This window comes from Psammomys obesus, unplaced genomic scaffold, assembly GCF_907164565.1.
Source record: "Psammomys obesus unplaced genomic scaffold, mPsaObe1.curated_primary_1811, whole genome shotgun sequence".
In the NCBI taxonomy this organism is placed as follows: domain Eukaryota; kingdom Metazoa; phylum Chordata; class Mammalia; order Rodentia; family Muridae; genus Psammomys; species Psammomys obesus.
In genome coordinates this window covers 4,189,759-4,202,835 of record NW_026594377.1, presented here as the reverse complement: position 1 = coordinate 4,202,835, position 13,077 = coordinate 4,189,759, and the positions used below count along the sequence as shown (strand labels likewise).

At 40.2% G+C, this 13,077-nt stretch overlaps 1 protein-coding gene across 1 annotated transcript in view; it reads right to left on the bottom strand.

Moving 5' to 3' along the window:
• Positions 1-1,035: 1,035 nt before the first annotated feature.
• Positions 1,036-13,077, bottom strand: part of Tma16 (translation machinery associated 16 homolog) — a 12,747-nt gene continuing 705 nt past the window's right edge. The window contains exons 2-7 of the mRNA XM_055618728.1: positions 9,685-9,797; positions 8,154-8,191; positions 6,494-6,578; positions 4,814-4,962; positions 2,596-2,638; positions 1,036-1,503 (exon numbers count right to left, since the gene is read on the bottom strand). Of these exons, the coding sequence (XP_055474703.1) occupies positions 1,278-1,503; positions 2,596-2,638; positions 4,814-4,962; positions 6,494-6,578; positions 8,154-8,191; positions 9,685-9,797 (654 nt within the window). The 3' untranslated portion in view covers positions 1,036-1,277. The remainder of the gene's footprint in view (positions 1,504-2,595; positions 2,639-4,813; positions 4,963-6,493; positions 6,579-8,153; positions 8,192-9,684; positions 9,798-13,077) is intronic.

Below are 13,077 nucleotides of genomic sequence, written 5' to 3'. Positions count from 1 at the left end.
TGATGACCTTCAAACACCTGACCCTACTCACAGGCAGGCCCCACCTCAGAAATACTCTACAACCTTCAAAACAGCACCAGAAGGTAAAGGCTGAGTGTTCAAAGCATGAGTTTCTGGGGCACATTTAAAATTCACGCCTAATATTCTGCCTCTGGACACCCCAAACTGCATTTAGTTGAACACCATGTTCTTTTAAACACCATGCTCCTTGAACAGTCCCAATACTGTCCAAAAGCCCACATTTTCTTCTGAGGATCAAGCCAAATTTAGGTGAATCTCTGTAAAATCAAAATCAAAGTTAATTCCAATACACAATGGCACATACTAAAAATGCCACCCAAGACCGAAGCCCAAGATTTGTTAGCACTGTCCACTTCAGAGTACCACTTTCAGCACAATAGGACTCTTGAACCAGGACCAATCACCTTGTACCTGTTTACTGTCTCCACCCAGACCCCACACCCCAGCACTGGTATTATAGGCACATGCCACCAGCCCCTTATTTACTATGGGTGCTGGGGTAAGAGACTCAGGCCCTCCATAGCACTTCATTGACCAAGCTGTCTTTCTAAGCCCCATTTTTCCCCCCACTTCTCCCTTTTACAAAATTCAGGCTAAATGGCCTTTGAAGACAATGCTGTTTCAGATATAGTTTAACAGTGCCTCCGTCCTGGGGTTTAAGTGTTAGAAAATTGGCTCCATACAGGGATGTCCAAAGATAACAGGACTTTAGGAATAAGGTCCTTCCCAGTTGCTTAGCCTGCTGCATCCCCCTCCATCTCATGTTTCCTTCACTATGATACTGTTGGCATGATGTGATGGAGACAGAGAAGCCTCCCCACGACCACACTCGGTTACGATTTAGACTCTCAGCTAAACAACCAGTCTCGGGTATTCAGCCACAATGAAAAGCAGATTAATATAATCTCTGTATTTTAAAAGCAATTTATAGGAAATTCTTAAATAAAAATTATAAACATGTTTTAAAACTGCAAATAACTTATTTGAGAATGAGCTAAATAGCAAATTCTTACATGAAATTACTAAAAATTTTATTTGTGTGTACATATGCAGACAGGCCACAGTGTGCGAGAGGATGTCAGAAGAAATCGGGTAGTATCTGTTCTCTTGACCAATGAATTCTGGGAATCAAACTTTGGCAGGTGGGCGTGGCTGCAGCCCCTCACTGGCTGAACCATCTCACCAGCCCACACACAGATGATTACTTAGCATACTCAGTGAGTAGGATGTTTTAAAGTCAAGTGATTTCAGTAAGGTCAGACAGGCACTGGAGTCATTTCTTCATCCGTGTCACTTGCTTCACTGGCTGGTTCCAGTTTCCCATCTGTTGAGTCCACAGTTTCCCCTGTTAGTTCTAATTCTCCTAAGTCCTTTTCTATATTTAAACTATTCTTCTGTTTGCGCTTCTTAGGGATTGCATCATGAGCACAAACTTTCCTCATTCTGATGTTTGGCAATTTCTTCAGATCAAAATCCCATTCCCTAGAAAAAAAATGAGTGTAGTGCTGAGAGTGGTAACGGCAGAGCAAAGACAGCCACTTTCAGACCTCTGCCCACAGTAGAGGGAAGACTTTAAATTCATGAACGATTTCACATACATGAGAATAAAAGCATCAGCATAAAGGGGGCTAGGATGCAACAGCCCAGGCCGGAAGTCCTGCTGTTTACTGCTATAGCAGCATTTATCACCTGCACAGACTCCTACACAACCTAAACTTCAAACTGCACAAGAAATCTTAGTTACTTCTTCTCCCTACCCTATATAACCTCCTTTATCAGGCTACATGGTCTCAAAACCCTCAAATGTTAGAATTATGGCACGATTAGCAAACCTCTAAATCAGCAAAGAAAATTCTCACACACAGGCACGCTGCAGCTTAATATGTAAGAAAAAAAAATCATATTTTGTCCTCTCCATTTGTATAAAAATTCTACCATCAATTGTCTCATAAGAGACCATTTCAAGAGTGGCTACCCAACAAAGCTAACATGCTGCGCTCATCTCTCACACTTTGGAAGAAGCAGAACACACACTGCTTCAGAAACAAGGAACACATTTGTTTTACATTATGCTTGGATTTGAATTTATCCAATTTCACTGCAGAAAAAATTCAGACTCCCTGATATGTTTTAGTGAAGACCAAAATTATTAATAGAAGGCACTTTTTAATACACAGAATCTGAGCTTAAAAACTAAGAAATCTGAGTTTCTACAGCTCAGTAGTCTCCATGGCTACTAGGCAGAGTCATAGATCAAACGTTCTCAAGGATAAAACTCTTGCCCTGGCATCAGTTTCTATTCATCTGTTCCTGTAATTTTATCATTAAGAAATTAGCATCAGGAGAGAAAGAAGCGTTGCTACCAGAGTATACAGGATTTTAAAGTGTTCTGGAAAGCAAAGGAACGTCAGCTGCAGCATCCCAGTAAACACTGGGCGCTGCAGACAGATACAAGCAAACTGACAGGAGAGGAACGCCAACAGAACTCTCTCTGTTCTTTTATTAACATCTACATTCAGGGAAGTTCATGCTTCTGCATTTCACATACAACTTCCAAGGAATTCAGATACTCACCGGAAAGCCTGTAGACTATTAGCATCTAAAATGTCTGGGATCTCTAAGAAAGGAAAGAATTAATATACATTAGGCATTTTCTTTCTACATTTAGTTGTTATAGTTTTACTCTTATCTCTCAACATGGCAACTGGTGTTAATAAAAAGGAAAAAAAATTAAACTTACGCGTAAATGTGCTCGTGTCTATGTATATCATATATGTGTAAGTGCCTGCAGGGTCCAGAAGGTGTGGTTTCCCTAAAGCTGGAATTACAGGCATTTATGAGCCACCAGAGATGGCAGTAAGTACTGCTGAACGACCTCTCTGGTCCCAAAGAATAACACTCTCAAAGCACAACAGTCAACATAAAAACCACTTGTGGGAAGAACAGAGTTCAGTGTACAGGGATGACATAAGAATTCTGTTACACAGAATGTATTTGCAGACCTGTGAAATAAGCTGGCATATTCCAACCACCAAGTGTGGGAGTGTTTTACTTTGCAGTGCTATGAAAGACAGGCTATTAAGTACTTACCTTATATCACATTGGTAGAATTTACCAGATTTCAAAGATTATTGAACATTAAAAAAAAAAAAATCACATTACTCAAAATATGAAAAATTTTAAGAGGTATAATCCTTAGGACCTCAAAAAACTCAATACAATTTAAATTACCCTGTAACTTGCATGCGCTCTCACAGTTAGGAGATGACTGGCTTTGAGTCTCAAACATGGACTTTAAGAAGTACTGCAATTTAAAAAGCCGGGACTTTTAAAATTGGATTGAATGTACTTTTACATTATGAGATGGCCATGAGATTAGAGAATGAAAAGAGAGAGAACTTAGCACCAGCATCCATTGTGGATACAATGTGACACAGCTCCTACTACTATGACTTCAACACTACAACAGGCTTAAACTTTGAGGCAAAATGAACCCCTTCCTTCCCTGTGTTGCTTTTGCCTGGGTATTTTATCATGGTGATAGGAAAAGTTCAAGTACAGTATCAGAGAGCAACATGTGAACACCACAGGAGTGGCAGGGGCTCTACACTTGTAGCGGGTGCAGTGTCAAGTGTTTCTGAGTTGATCTGAGACTTTCTGAACCAGAGAAACATATCCTCTATTTTATTTATATTTTTTTTGAGAAAGGAGCTCTCTATGTAACCAATATAACCAGGCTATACTGGAACTATGTAGAGTAGGCTGGCCAAGAACTCAAAGAAGGGCTGGGATTAAGGGTGTGTGCCACCATGCTTGGCTTCTATTTTATTTTCAAGTTGAGGAGTCCTCTCTACTTTCCAGTAGGGTAGAGTCCAGGGATCAAGTGTGGCTGTGTCTATTTCCAAAGATATACTTTCCTTTATTTAGATTAAGAAACACACTTTAGCAGTGAAAAGGAAGTAGACATATTTCAGAGCTTCTAGTATTATCCAGAGTAGTTCTTTTGGGATCGTGTATGTTCATGTTCTTTTCATTAGAGCTTAAATTTTTAATTTTGCTATTACATATTTTAACTACTGTTTTGATGAATAAAGTACATATTAACACCAAGGCCTACAGGGATAAGGGAAGAAAAATGAATGAAGACAGTGACAGGATAAACTTCAAACCTTCGCTAGTTCTGTAAGGGACAGCTGCTACTTCACTACTGCACACTCTGTTGCCGGGGCATCTGGTTTCCTAAGCCACAACATTGAATTTTTCACTTGAAATTATTATTTTTAAAAAATAGTAACAGTAAGATAATCAAGTATTATCTGCAGGAGGTATAACCTTTGAATGGCTATAAATGTGAGGTTCTTCAACTCAGTACCCCATCCTGCTCGGTGATCTTCTATGTTTCCAATTTACTGTGCTGTCCACACCCCAAGGAATTAGTTATGCGAGCCCAAATGCCAAGAAAAAAAAAATGCCTTAGTTTGGCCTGGAGAACATGAGGGACAATAGTGGATAGGAGGGACATCTGTGTACAGGAAAGTCGGATGTGTCTGTGGATGGCAAGTAACAGCATCATAAGGAAGGCAGGCTGCGCGTGTGCTAGGAAGAATTGACTCTGTCACAGTAGATGGCTGTCAACTGTCACAAGGAAATAGAACTATAAGTATTCTATACATGAAAGAAAAAAAAAGCCAAAAGAAGATCAGGATAAATCAACAGGGTAAGGCGAAACCTTTGAAATTCAGTGTAAATCAGATGCTCTGTTAAAAAGCAAACTGAATCCAAGAGTACATACCAAAGCCATAGCCTTCGTACTGCTGCCGTTCCCGCTCCACTGTCTGCTTGATGGTAGCCTCCCGGGAATGGTGCCTCCTTCCTTGCCTGTCCTTGATGCTGTTTTGTAACTCAATCTGCTCCAGCTCACTGCTGAACCGATTCAAATAACTGAAAATATAGAAATGAACTGAGTTACAGTGTCTATTTGGCCTTATGCTAATCCATTTAAAATGTAGTACCCATGTATCCATATCCTTTGAATTCTGACATCCTCAAATTCCTCAGTCTTAATCATGTTCCTGAATAATCTGTTTAACTTCAGGGAACAAAATCACAGCATGCTGTTGGCAAAACTGAGGACCCTCACATCGAACCACCTACCAGCTCTCGTCTTTAGCCCAAAGTATCTCATCCTTAACAAACATTCACACTAGACTTTTCCTCCAGCTCCACCATGGCTACTCCACCCCTTGAGCTCCCTCTCAGAACATAGTGAAGTTTAGAGGCTACTTTCTCCCTATGTACACCTAAGTTCTTCCTCCTAGTATTCTAGCTCTTCATCAAGTTCCTACCTGTAATGGAAGTCTTGGTTTCTTTGTAAACTCAGTTATACTACGTAAACATGTTTCTGTTTTAATCCCAAGTGTGGTATTTTAGTTTGGGCTTCAGTTTTTCCACAGCTAATAACTCTCTCAAGAGGGACGTAGCCTTTGCCAGCTGGTCACAGCCTGCCTCGTGAAGCACAGAGAGGGGCATGGTCTGGGACTGTGAGGGAGCTAAATATGGAAGCCTGGAGAAAACTGTGGTGTGTGGTGCTGGCATGCGGTATGTAGCAGTCTGGCATGGTCGGGGATGGACGGTGTGGCAGATGGAGAGAAACATTTCAATGCAGCAGTTTGGTGGAGACTGCCTGATGCGTTGCTTTTGACAGGGGTTGGTATAGCCCCCAAAGAACCCACTGACCCTAAACAGCAAGAAACAATGGAGTCTGAGACCCTTCTCCCCACTAACCTTCTCTCCTGCCTGCCTGGGGTTGTGGACTGGGAGGGGCTTTAAGGAAACCCAAATAAAAGAGTTTAAAAATGGGTGCTACATCTACTAACCAAGCAGAAGACAACAGCACCGTTCCTGGACTGTGCTCCAGCAATGTCATGTCCCCTTCTCTGGCTGTGGCAGAGAAGTACATGTACATGTACATGCATGATGAGCACACGTGCTTCCTGGAAGTCCTCCAGAGTTCCCTTCGTCCTCAGATTCCATCCATACGTAGATGGCCACCTAATGCTGTTGATCTGTTACAGGAGCCTCTGAGCTTGCTATTACTCACATGAAACGTGCAGTGGGGTTTTTCACTGGTCAGCTTCTCTCTCACCCCTGGCCCTGAAGACACTGTCCTCTCAGTCTGAAGGCTCTTTCAAGCTACCTTACCTCAATCTGTTAACACCCAGAGGGGCCAGGGCAGACACCCACTTTAGGAAGCCTTCCCTAATCCCAGGAAACTAACTAAAAATGGGCCTGAGCTGGGATATAAATTTAAATATACCTGGGTTTTTTGGTTTTGTTTAAAAAATAAAAATAAAAATAAAAGAAAGAAAAGCCTATCTGCTTGTCTCCAAATCCAGAGCACAGCTCTCTCTCTTTAGAACCAGGCTGAAATTCTCTTTTCTGATACTTGGCTCATGATACACCCCATATTTACCTTTCAATTAATTCGCAGGCATCTTTCTTTGAATACCTCATTTTTTTGTTATCTAGATGACTGTGAAACCACTGAAGCTTGTCACCTATGAACAAGTACCAAAGAAGTTTAGTGGCACAAGCTCCACACAAACAGACTTTCACCATAACTCCATATCAAAGCATTAAAGACAAAAGCACAATTATTTTCAGTTTTAAATAGAAAAACCTGTGTAGCTGCATCAAAACCAGTTTGTCAGAAATGAAATTCAACATTTCATTTAAAGGCAGAGACAAGGATCAGAGTGGTGCCTGCCTACATTTCTTTTCTTTTAAACAGCTTGTTTATATTTTAATTATGTGCAGGTATGTGTGAGTATGTGTTTGTGCACATGAGTGCAGTGTCCACAGATGCCAGAAGAGAATGCTAGGTCTCAAAGAGCTGGATTTACAGGTGGTTTGTGAGCCACACCATACGGATTCTGGAAATTGAATTCTGCCAGAGCAGAATGCCTGCTTCCTAGCCACTGAGCATCTCTGCAGCCCCATACATTTCTTCCCTAACAACAGGGAAGAGAGAAAGATGGATTAATAGACAATGAAATGCTAAGTTCTTATAAAGCAATATTTTAAAACAATATTTTAAAATTTGATCAAAGATAGAAATAATTATTAAATACAAACATACTGCCTGGCACCATGTCTAAAACTTTCAAATTATTCTCTGCAGATCAGCATGATTTCACATTTACACATGAAATTAAGTAGGTGATACACAGCATTACCAAACATGTTAGGCCTAAGAGAGGCACCAGGTGCTATGAAAAGAGAAATCGAGGACATGTCAGTAAAAACTTATTAGCAATAAAAGTGGCCCACAGAAAGACAGGCAGAGAGGGGGAAAAGGAAAAGGGATGTGGGGGAAAGAAGAAAAAGGGTAAAAGGGGAGACTGTACTACTGATAAAGACCAAATGTGTGCACCCGCATTATTAACCAAGAACCCCCTGCTCCACATTACTGAAACCACTGCTGTAGCTTGGTTCTAGACCGTTCCTAAAGGCCCATGTCTTAAATGTTTGTTCTCTAGTACCTGATGCTACTGCGGGATAAGGCAGCTTCTGAGAAGTGAGGTCTAGTGGACACTCTCACATCACTGAAAAAAGTGCCCTTGAAGGGAATGTTGGCTCTAGACACCCCACTCCCCCTGCCTGCCTGTCGTTGTTTCTGGCAAGTTTGAGGTCAGCAGCTTGCTCTACCACACATCCTCTGCCACTGCTTTCTGCACTGCTACTAGTCCCAAAGCAACATGATCAGCTTCATGGACTGAAACCACACAGCTATATGCCAAAGCAAAGCTCTTCCTCTTTATAAACAGTCTCAGGCATGTGCTGCAGAAAGTTAACACAGCCATACCATTCACTGTCTTAGTTGTCAGAAGAGAGGACGAACCCTGAGCAGGCAAGCAGATGTGGAGCTGCATAGCAACAAGATGTCTGCAAAGCTGAGCTGTAGGGAGTACTAGCACTTTATTCTGAAATGCTTTGCTGAATTTCATTTGTTTTCTTTTAGCTGTCTGGTTTAAAAAAAAAAAAGTCTGATAAAAATAATAAAGAGTGAAATTGCTTTAGAGCAAAAATTCACTATACTGTAGCCAGAATTTCAAGTACTCAGAAGCACTTACCAATAAGGTTGAGACGCAAGGCCCTCTCAGTCTTCAATCTTGAACCAAAAGGTACACATAAATTAGAAATTTTCCAAAGTAGGGGCTTAGAAATCTGTCAATAATTTTGCAAAGAAAAACTTCCCAGAGAACTTTGACATTTTTTCACATGTAAAAATAAATATATCTTAACAACAAAGATATACAGAATGCCACAATTACCTTTTAAATCACTGGGAGAAGATGTTACTAGAGTGTTGTTTCAGCATACTAGTGACTAGGGAAAGCCTAGAGAACCAGTCCTGTTTATGCAAACAAATGTCTAACTAGGCTATGACTGCAGTGGCAATATGTGGAAAACACCTGAAATGCAAATCTCAGCCCACCTTCTGAGTGCAAGGTCTAATAAGCTCAATGGTGCATCTCAGGTCAAATGAAGTTTGTGAAATATACATATGGGCAATGGTAAAAATCATACTGTTCAGGTGCAGTAAATTATGTTAAAAAGAATAGCAAAAATGCTAAGTGATAAATGAACAGCTGAAACTCGAAAACTATTTTAAGACAGTACTACCTCCATAAACTTTTATTAAAAAAGATACATCCCCCACAAAAAAGAAAATTCTACAGTCTCTCCTATAAAACATCTAACCAAATCACTGCAAAACAGCCAAGCTTTATTAAGTGAGGCTCTAGATTTTAGGCAACGTATCAAAATATAGTAAAAGTGAACAAGTTTCCACCAGACGCTACATGGACACCTGTTACGCTCACTAGAATAGCAAAGCTAGTTCAAAATAACAGAAATAACTTCTATTTGGTCTTCACTTTATAGAATCTTTGTAATATATTCTCCCTCAGCTTTAGGCCCTCTCCTCCAGTCTTAGAGGAAACTTGCACACAGATTAGAAAATTTCTAAAACAAGGGTTTAGCAATCAGTTAAAAACACTAAAAGTACCTTGATGTTCTTTGGTATGTGTTTCCCTCTGGTATTTGTGACAGAATTTTCTCCAAACACTGCCCAACTCTGAGAAAACTACTAGACTGACCCAAGCCTTGGCTGCCCTTTCCTTCCCATCACAGTATTCATTCGATGATCTAGTCTCCTGGTCCCAAGCCACAAATACTAATGGCTCCCTGACCTGTGACATCTGTCTCTAGCACTAGACCCAACCACACATTCCACGTTTCCTTTGTTATGCTGAACACAGAGCACAACAGAAATGCCTTCATCAATAGTTTCCTCCCTACTATCTCTAACACTGCTCAAACTAACTTCTTGAGGAGTCTTCCATGACTCCTATAAAAGAGAACATCTCCCCTCTTTATCCTCTTTATCTTTAGCTTGTGTTAGCTTTTCTGCATTACACTCACCACAGAACTGCTACTTATGTTTTAGGTCAGAGGTCTTTTTTACCTGAGTGCAAGAACTAATGGAAACATACTGAATAAAGGAAAATAGGGTTTGGAGACTGAAGAACACACATCTGATAGGTAGCTGCATGAAGGAGCTTTCCCCAGGGCACAACACGAACAGGACACAACACTTACCTTTCCTTCTTGTCTTGTCTGTGAGACTCTCTTGTAATCTGAGCTGCTTTTCTACTGTATGGATGGATGACTTTCTTTTCCCGTCCTACAATTTTTCCTTTCAGTCCTTTAGGCTAAAAGATAGAACACACATAGTCAGACACCTTAAGTGACTCTAATCACAAAATTCTTTTCAGAAAACACAACAAGATAGAGATGTCACATTAGGAATCAGGAGATAGGCCAAACATTTTATTAATTCCAGCAGCCTTTGTTTCCCCATGGCCAGAACAGAAATGACAATTCAGAATCTCCAGTGGCATTAGACCAACAGAATGGCACACAGGGAGCCAAGGCAACTCAGTGATGAGCAGTGCCAGCTTGAAGTGGCTCTGAGACTAGAGGTGAAGGCTCGTAGCTGCAAATGTTGGCTACAGCTAAGGGCATTTCTAAAATTAAGGAACACAGCATCTTAGGAGGTATGAAGAGAATGAAAAATCAAAGTTAACCAGACTTGGCTGGTCCAAACCAAAAACCTAGGAACAAAAGAAGCCACTTCAAAATCAGCGCACCTAAAACAGAACAAACTATTTCCTCACTCAAGCCTCATCAGTTAAGTTTGTCAGATTTCAGTCCTCAAAGGCATTCAAGCTTTTGTTTTATTTACTTTTTAAATATGCAATCTTATATTTTGGCCCACCTATATTATTTAAGAGTCAGGTTTGACTTTCTACAACAGAAACCCAAAATTAAATTAGCTTAACCTAAATAGGTCTCTTCTGGCTGACTTGAGTCAGGCTTCCCCCACCCTGTTAGCCTATAACCTCCTGGAGAGTCTGCAAGGGCTTAAAACCTGCTCTCCTCTCCAGTCATAAGTGAAAAAGAAAAACTCAGGAAAGTTGCCCTCATAGCCTTTGCCTATGACTAAAACTTAAAAGGAATGAATACATCTAATTTTTAATCTGAGGAAAATAACACTGCTACAGACTCAAAAGACTATTAGGGAGTGGGACTAGCCATGTCAATATTCACCCCTCTAAGACCAAATAGCTCTTGAAGCTTTTCAAAACTGTCAGTACTATCATCCAACCCTCCTGATCAGAGGCTGCTTTGTGGGTATACTCTGTTAGACTCTTTCACAAAGAAGTCACAAAGCCTCTCTAGATTACAGTATTCATCAGCATATAGTTTCTTTCTCTATTTAAAGAGATCAGCTTGGTCCTAATCATTAGCTAGGAAAATATCCTCTCCCCAATTTTCTTTTCCAGCATTATTTCCCTTCCTTCACAAAGCTCATTCTCCCTGTTCTTACTGAAGTTCATGTCAACCCAGAATGCACCACATAGTAAGTTGAGAGTACACTTGTTATTATCTTGGTCTGAAATCCCTTCCTTCCCTTCTACTTTGATAAGACAAAGCTCAAAACAATCTTCAAAACAACTCTCCAGCAATTAAAATGTCCATCAATTTCTCATTTACATATTCATTCTTCTAATAGTTCTCTGATGCTTTGCTCACTTTCCCATAAACCTAAGAGAAGCCACGTCCAAATCTGAAACCCATCTAAGCTATGTATAAAAAATAACTTTAAACTTGTAAGTATAAAGCACACTCATTTCTCTGTACCTTTGGAGGGTGTAGGGGCTCATGAGAAACGCGATTAAGAATTTTTCAATCAAACATAAACCAAAAAAAAATAAAAAATAAAAAAATAATAACCTGTGAAAGAGGTGGCAGTTTGCCTCTAAGTAATGTGTCCATGCAATACTGTCCCTCTGAAAGTACGTTTCTAGTGACTGGCTTTAATTTAGAAGTAGGTTGTGCATGAATGTGTGCATATGTGTGAAGTGTGTGTGTGTGTGGTGTGTGCAGAGACCAGAGGAGAGCAGCAGGTGTCCCCTCTACCACGCTCCTTCTTATTTCCTTGAGGCATATTCTCTCCCTGGACAGAAGCTTATGCTTTGGAGGCTAGGCTGGCAGCTAGGGAGTCCCAATGATGCTCCTGTCTCTGACTTAAGTAGTTGGGCTACAGGTGTGCAGCAGACCCCGGTTCTCAAAGTCGTACAGCAAACACTCTTAACCACTGAGCCATATCTCCAGCCCCACGATGACACACTTTGAATGATAAGGACTTGGTATATGTCACTCCAGGATCAGGTTATGAAAGGACTCTCACTTCCATCTGTTACTTCCCTACTTGCACTGGCATAGTTACACAGATTTCATTTAAAGACTTAAAAGTTCCATTATAAAAATAGTATAAAATTCTGTGAGTGTAAAAGGGGTTTTACAACTTTTAAAGATTTAAGTTAAAGAACCAGAACTACCAATATTTAATGTAAAGGAAATAAAAATCTCCTGAACTTACATTCTGACTCAACTGTAGCTTAAGACCCTTTATAACTATTTATGAAAAGACAGTCCACAGCAAGGAACATATATTTAGGCACAAAAATAGGCATAAGAATCACTACATCTCTAAACAGTTTTGTATTTTAGTACAAATTGAAACAGCCACCAACAAGGATAAACAACGCAAACTCTCGATAAAAAGTTATTTGGGCGTTGGCTCAGTGGATAAGGAAACTTGCTTCACAAGCCTGGTGACCTGCCTTCTATCTCAGAGCCCAAGAGGCTGTCCTCCACATGCATGTTATGGCACCCCAGCACCCAATAATACATTAATTTTAATTTCAAATATCAATTTACTGAGAGTTAACAGTTACTGAGTGTGTGTGACTTTTTCTTTATTCACTTAGTTGTGTATATGCTGTCCATGCTGATTACCAGTTAAATTCACTGGCTCACCAAACCAGACTTAACATTTCTTTGTTTCCTCAGGAAAAATTCATAAAACTGTCAGACAGCAGCTGAGGATACTTAGTGTTCAAAACTCTGTGAAGCATTCTATCGTTCTAATTAAGTTGCTAGGAGTTAATTAATTTCCCAAAGATGACAGATGTTACTCTCAGGCCTCTGGAACCATGTGCTAAGTTTTAAAGAAAGGTGGAGGACCATTGTTGATGATGTATGAGGGGGAAAAAAAATGAAGCCAAAAATGTGGCAATTAGGGCATAATTATATAATGCTACAACTCTGGTTTCTATGCAAAAAAAAAAAAAACAAAACAAAACAAAACATTTGTAATAGTAATACAAAAGTTTGGCAAACATGAAGCTCCTATTGCCAAGAACAAGTGCAGTCAAATTCCCATACCACTACACGCAACTGCTTTAGTATCTGAAATACTTTTAAGATTATAGTTGGAAATCGTCCAAGCATAGGGATAAACAGACTGAAGGAAGGCGAGGAAGATATGAAAAGACAAAGGAGGAAAAACAATGAGGGGACAGAGAGATGGCTCAGCCAGTAAAGGCGCTTGCTGCCAAACCTGAGGACTTGAGTTAGGTCCCA